At 53.8% G+C, this 6,729-nt stretch overlaps 2 protein-coding genes across 2 annotated transcripts in view; both read left to right on the top strand.

Moving 5' to 3' along the window:
* The window catches only part of LOC124479702 (GTP-binding protein 1-like), a 7,804-nt gene extending 5,039 nt beyond the window's left edge, over positions 1-2,765 (top strand). The window contains 4 exon segments of the mRNA XM_047038565.1: positions 1-84; positions 188-366; positions 574-738; positions 1,610-2,765. The exon segment at positions 1-84 is cut by the window's left edge and continues 52 nt beyond it. Of these exon segments, the coding sequence (XP_046894521.1) occupies positions 1-84; positions 188-366; positions 574-738; positions 1,610-1,720 (539 nt within the window). The 3' untranslated portion in view covers positions 1,721-2,765.
* The window catches only part of LOC124479583, a 272,624-nt gene that overhangs the window by 192,104 nt on the left and 73,791 nt on the right, over positions 1-6,729 (top strand).

The raw sequence follows: 6,729 nt of genomic DNA on the forward strand, positions 1-6,729 counted from the left end.
ATCCACAGGCATCCTGGGAGTTTGAGGCGGAAATCCTGGTGCTGCACCATCCAACTACGATATCCCCTAGATACCAGGCCATGGGTGAGTCACGCACACACACACAGGCACGCACACGCACACACGCTCCATGTACCGTGGTGCACATCCAGACTCTCCCTGTCTCCTCACCCCTCTCCCTCCCCAGTCCACTGTGGGAGCATCAGACAGACAGCCACCATCCTCACCATGAACAGGGACTGTCTGAGGACGGGGGACAAGGCGGCGGTCCACTTTCGCTTCATCAAGACCCCGGAGTACCTGCACCCAGACCAGAGGCTGGTGTTCAGGGAGGGCCGCACCAAGGCTGTGGGCACCATCACCAAGGTAGGGGGCACACTGGGTTACACTGGGTTAGCCTGGGTTAGACATGTTTATAGTTTTAACCATGGGTTTGGTTGCGTTTAGGTGGTGATTGGAGCTGAAAGCACCATCACACATAGCAGCTTCATAATCCAGGAAGAACCGTGTCCTCTCCACACAGATCCTATGTCAGTCTCATCTTATTCCCAATTGGTTAACTCTTGGTTTCAGCTGCTCCAGTCCACCAATCACCTTCCGTCTAACTCCAAACCTCCGCAAATCAAAATGCAGTCCACGAAGAAGACCCCGCCCCACAAGGAAGAGGGGAGCACGCCGGCCAATGAGGAGCCTTCGAGCACGGCCAGGCCAGCCAGCCCCTCCTCTTTACAACACCTGGTGAGACTGCGATGAGGCGGAGATGTGGTCTGAAGGGGGGCTGGAAGGAGGGAGTGAGAGCGAGCGCTTGATGGGAGGAGTGGAGGGTGACCGGACGTGTGTGTGCTGGTGTGCTCGGAGCTCAGTGCTTGTGGAGCCTCCTGTCCTGTGGTCTTCTAACCTGTCTTCTTCTACCACTTCTCTCCTTCTGATCCTCTCCCTCGCTAAAACGTTTGTCGTTCCTACTTTGGTTATCCCACCGATCATGCATGCTTTATATCCTACTGTCTTCCTTCCTTCCTTCCTTCCTTCCTTCCTTCCTTCCTTCCTTCCTTCCTTCCTTCCTTCCTTCCTTCCTTCCTTCCTTCCTTCCTTCCTTCCTTCCTTCTGTCTCCTTCCTTCCCTCTCCCTATGTGTCCTTCCCTCTCCCTCTCTCCTTCCTTCCCTCTCTCTCCTTCTCGCCTTCTTTTGAACGGTGCTTCGTCCCTCCACCCTGCTGGAACTGATCTCTTCCTCCGCTCCCCGCTGCTGCTGTCGTGTGTGTGTTCACCTGCGTGCCGCCTCAGGGGCAGGGGGGGGAGGAGGACCCCCCGGTAAAGGAGGGCACCAAAGAGAGCAAGGTAAACGGGTAGAAAAGCAGAAACAGACAGTAAACAGGTACAGGGATACCAGACACAAGGGAATGAGCACATAAGAGCAGGGTCTTCGATTAATATTAGATGAGTGTATTGGATTGATGCGAGTTATTATTCAACATTGATTTCCACTTGAAAGCAGATGGACCCCCATCAGTCCTGCTTGCCTGTAGTCTCGTGTCTGTGTCGTGGGGCTCGATCAGATACCGTGACGTCATTCAAACCTGTCGGTGACCCGGAGCTGTTCTGTGTTCCAGGGGAAGTGCGGCGGCGGCGGCGGCAGGAGGAGAGGAGGACAGAGGCATAAAGGGAAAGGCCAGATGGGCTCTGTGGCAGCCCCCTCGTCCACAGGCACCGGGGGGTCCTAAAAACCAACCTGTTCACACCCCCACCCCCCCTCCCCCCTCCCCCACACACACACACACACTGTTCACCCCCACACACACTGCTAGCACGCCCTGATCGGGTGTCTTTGTTGCGCACAGAAACGGTCTTATAAGAGACCAGGTTCAAAAAATTAATTTAAAGAGAATGATATTATGCAGAACCAGAGGGACGCCTGTTTGGCTGTGTGTCCTCAAACACTAATGTCCCTACGGGGGGACACAGCTCCGGGACTTTAAAGCGCTGGGCTCCAATTCCAAAACCAGACCTTCCTAAGCCCTGGATGACTCATCCAGCTATTGAAGTTCTGACGTCATCGTTACAAGTGAGGGATGAATGCACATGTTCCTTCCAACAGCACTGCTTTTAATGAGGTGTCAGGGATGTATTTAAGGGGACCATGTTTTAGGTTTTGAATTTGTCCAGAATGTGACGTTACACGAGGTGGTGACAATAGGCTGGAGCCCTAGGTGGGGGCTAGCTAAAGGCTAGGTGGAGGCTAGCTGGAGGCTGAGGCTAGCTAGAGGCTGAGGCTAGCTGGAGGCTGAGTCTAGCTAGAGGCTGAGGCTAGCTGGAGGCTGAGGCTAGCTGGAGGCTGAGTCTAGCTAGAGGCTAGCTGGAGGCTAGCTAGAGGCTAGGTGGAGGCTAGCTAGAGGCTAGCTAGAGGGCAGGTGGAGGCTAGCTAGAGGCTAGGTGGAGGCTGAGGCTAGCTAGAGGCTAGGTGGAGGCTAGCTAGAGGCTAGGGCCCAGTAACAATATGAGCAGCTAATTGCGACCCCCTCCCTACCGCTTCACAGCAGTGGCAACGAGTGGAAGACAACCATTTTTGTTTTGTAACTCAAATCTTTTTCTTTATTTTTAATCCTGTTAATGTCCCCATCTCAAAAGGGACCGTCATCAGAGGGATGGGGTAGCGCATATGAAGGACTGGATATAATGGGGTGTCCAATTGAGGGAAGTATTTCATCAGAACATGAACGCTGATGAGACTTAACCGTCTTGTGAAGTCTGAAGGAAGAGTCAGAGGCGGGCTGGCTTCACGGTGTCTGAAGAGTCAGAGGCGGGCTGGCTTCACGGTGTCTGAAGAGGCGGGCTGGCTTCACGGTGTCTGAAGAGTCAGAGGCGGGCTGGCTTCACGGTGTTGTCTGACTGCACATCTCTCAACCCACACGTGCCCTTATTTAACGTCCGTTTGCAACAAAATACCAAAATCTAGTCTAGGTTGTGATGTTTTAAGACTCATTTCAGAGTCTCTCTCTAACAGATGCTATTGATTGTAATGGTAAATCGCTGCAGTGCTGTTTGTACCTCGTTGCTATCTTTCCCCCAGCTCTTAGTGAAACCAGTTTGGACCATCACTGTTTACATGTTGTGTCCATGTTGTGGACACAGTTTGCCTCTGATGTTGACCAATAAAAACAGGCTTTATTTGATCCCTCCCTTTTGTACTTCATCCTCTAATTGGTTGGTGCATTGAAAAGACGAACCAGGGTGGAAATGGCACAACAGTAGACAGGACCAGAGATGTGTGTATGTGGATATATACTTTTATGTAGTGTTGCAACATACTGTTCATTACAGGTGGACAGGGTATAATTAGGAGGATAGCTTTTCAGTTGTTCCACCAGACCAGGATGGAGGGGATGGAGGGATGGAGGGGATGGAGGGATGGAGGGGATGGAGGGATGGAGGGGAGGAGGGGATGGAGGGATGGAGGGGATGGAGGGGATGAGGGGATGGAGGGATGGAGGGGATGGAGGGATGGAGGGGAGGAGGGGATGGAGGGATGGAGGGGATGGAGGGGATGGAGGGATGGAGGGGATGGAGGGATGGAGGGGATGGAGGGGATGGAGGGATGGAGGGGATGGAGGGATGGAGGGGATGGAGGGATGGAGGGGATGGAGGGATGGAGGGGATGATGCGGCCAGTCATGGCTCTCCAAGATGGAGGGGTCTGATCTGGGTCAAGGGCGGCCACAGTTCTCCGCCCGTAGATCCTTCCTGCTGGTTCCGTGTGTAACAAGCCCCGCCCACTAGCCCCGCACACCACGGCAGATCCATTGATCTCGGCCCACCTCTGAGGTAAGGCGAGCTAGCTGTACGCTATCAAAACGCACGGAACATACAGGGCCGTCTGCCCCTAGCGTAGCCGCTGTGTAACAAGGGCCCCAACTTTATCAGCCCCCCACCGGAACGGTACACATCCACAGAGCTAGGCCTCATTTCAACACACAAATGTCTAAACGTATACTCTCTATACAAAGAAAAGTTATTACAAATCATAGATTATTTCATATACAACATAGATTTTTGTCGATTTACATACACACCAAAAATAGTAGTCTTCTCGGTCACGGCAAAGTGACAGCACAGCATCTTGGGTGCACCGTGTTTCTCACTGGGTCAGGAACACCCCCTCAGGAACCCTGCTTGGTTTGTGGGGGAGGGGACTTCTCGTGTCAATCACTTGGTGGCAGCAACAGAGGAGTCATGGTAGGTGACACAGTGAAAGACAACCAATGGGGTGGATTTAGATGGCTGGTCTAAAACCCAAATCCCACCATGGCGTGCGTGGTCCCGCGTTTGGAATGTTCCGTTAAAATCTGACCTCGGTCCAGCGTCGGACACAGTTCCACCCGGGTCATCGCCCAGCGGCGCGTCATGACAGCTCTCCCAACAGAACCACTGGTCCGCCCCAAGCAGACTCTGGTCTTCAGATACGCAGTGACCCCCGCCCGGGCGTGCGTCTGGCCAAACGGCTCGCGGTCAGAGTCCTCCGATTGGCCGAAGGAGCCCAGAGAACGACAGTGATTAGTTGAAGCGGTTCGGAAGCGTTACCGTGGGCGGGGGAACCTCCTCGGTAGCTCCGGCCAGGGTTCTTTCCAGACGAGTGCGGCACCGCTGGGTCAAGGTGAGGATGTGTCTACACGTTGGTCCATGTCAAACAGAAATGTGTGTGGAAAGAAAAGAGGGAGAGAGAGGGGGAGAGAGAGGGGGGGAGAAAGAGGAGGGGGAAAGAGAGGGGGAAAGAGAGGGGGAAAGAGAGAGGGGGGAAAGAGAGAGGGGGGGAGAGAGAGGAGGGGTGAAGAGAGAGGGGGTAGGGACTGCAGGAGAAAGGAGTGTCTAGCCATCGATGTCCCAGCTGAAGAGGTGATGCTTGACCAGCATGTCCTGAACGCCCTCTTTCAGTGGCCTCTGCTCCTTCTCCTGAAGAAGGGAGGGGGAAGACAGAAGAGTGACAAATATATCTAAACCATTTCAACATGGTACAAGCTGCCAATGGCTTCAGGCTGATCTGGGACCAGCTCAGAGATCCACCACTAACGAGGTGAAGCTCAAACAAGCTGCCCAGCTGGCCATGGCCACACTGCAGATAGCTCACTGTGTCGAGCGCTGTGAAGGTTACAAATATGGTACGTAGAAGTTCAACATATGCACTGTGGTGTGTGTGTGTGTGTCGTAGCTCACGTCTTTCTTAGCAGGCAGCTCGCAGTCTTGGGAGAGGCTGAAGGCAAACTTGGAGAGGACCCTGAGGAAACGGGATGTGAACAAGACACAACTTGGATGTTCACATTCAGATATACCGTGTTCCTCTGCTGTCCACTCTGATGAGACCGGCTTTGTGATCCACTTCAGGTCCTTACTCGACCTCTCGTACCACCACATTGACCTCTCGCCTTCTCGCTCTCTCTCTGTCTCTCCCTTCTTTTATTCCCCTTCTCTCCACCTCACACTTGTCTACATTTTCCCTTCATTCTCTCTTAATGAAATAAAGATATCTTCAATGGCATTTCTGCTTAGCGATAGTTTCAGTTAGTGAGACGAGAAACAGTAGGGGAGAGAACTGGCCCCGGCCCCCTGGGGCTGGATTGGAACCCCCCCCACCCTCTCCCCCACCCTCCCCCCTCCCTCTCCCCCCCTCTCCCCCACCCTCCCCCCCTCTCCCCCACCCTCCCCCCTCTCTCCCCCCCACATTACCTGAGCTCACACTTGATCTGGACCCAGCCGGGGCTCCTCAGGAAGGAGCAGGGCTGGTACCACTTCTCCACCGCCCCCATGCTGGAGCACAGCACCTCCAACCACAGGTGCAGCACCTGCTCACTGGGGGAGGAGGAGGAAGGGGGTTAGGGGGATGCCACTGTGGGGGGGGGGGGATGCATATATACATGTGGGTGTGCGCGTGAAATGGAACCTGAAAGTGTATGTGTGTGAAATTAGCCTATAAAGTGTGTGTGTGTGTGTGTGTGTGTGTGTGAAATTAGCCTGTAAGTGTGTGTGCGCTCCAGCCATGAAACCGAGCTGACTCACTTGAGGCCCACGCAGATGAGCGAGCGGAACTTGACGTCCATCTGAGCGTGTGCAGAGTCGTGGCTCATGTTCACAGCCTGCACCGCCTGGGGACACACACAGGGGGGCGCTGTGAGTCGGACCACCACCAACACACCTCTCCAGCACTCGGCCCTGTGAGACTCTCGACTGGGGGACTGCCGCTACCCCGATCCCTATCTGACGTGCCAACCGCTCTAACCGTAACAATGGCAGCAACTCTGGACGGAAAGTGACTCACTCTGTACAGCAGCTCTTCCGGAGTGAGGACCTTGCCGTCTTCGTCTAACCTGGAGGGAGGGAGAGGAAGCAGAGAGGTGGTCAGTGAGGAGAGGACCTCTTAACCTTTAGATGAGTGAGTTCTAAATAGAAAGCTAGCTAGCTTTCGTTAGCTTCCGTTACCTAGCCACCTAGCATAATACTCGTAGCAATGCTACTACCTGCCGGTGTTACTTGTTAGCCTCCGAATTGTAAATTTTGAAGCCATACTATAGCGTTTGTCCTTTAGTTTTTGGAATCGGAAAATAGTCGGTTGGAATGTTCAGAATCACACGTGTGACGGTACTCTGTGGGGCCCGCTTTCGAACGATCACACATGTGCGACGCTACTAATTAACGGGTTAAAGCTTGTCTGTGTGTGTGTATATGTGTGTGTGTGTCTTCACCTG

This window comes from Hypomesus transpacificus, chromosome 17 (genome assembly GCF_021917145.1).
Source record: "Hypomesus transpacificus isolate Combined female chromosome 17, fHypTra1, whole genome shotgun sequence".
NCBI classification, from domain to species: domain Eukaryota; kingdom Metazoa; phylum Chordata; class Actinopteri; order Osmeriformes; family Osmeridae; genus Hypomesus; species Hypomesus transpacificus.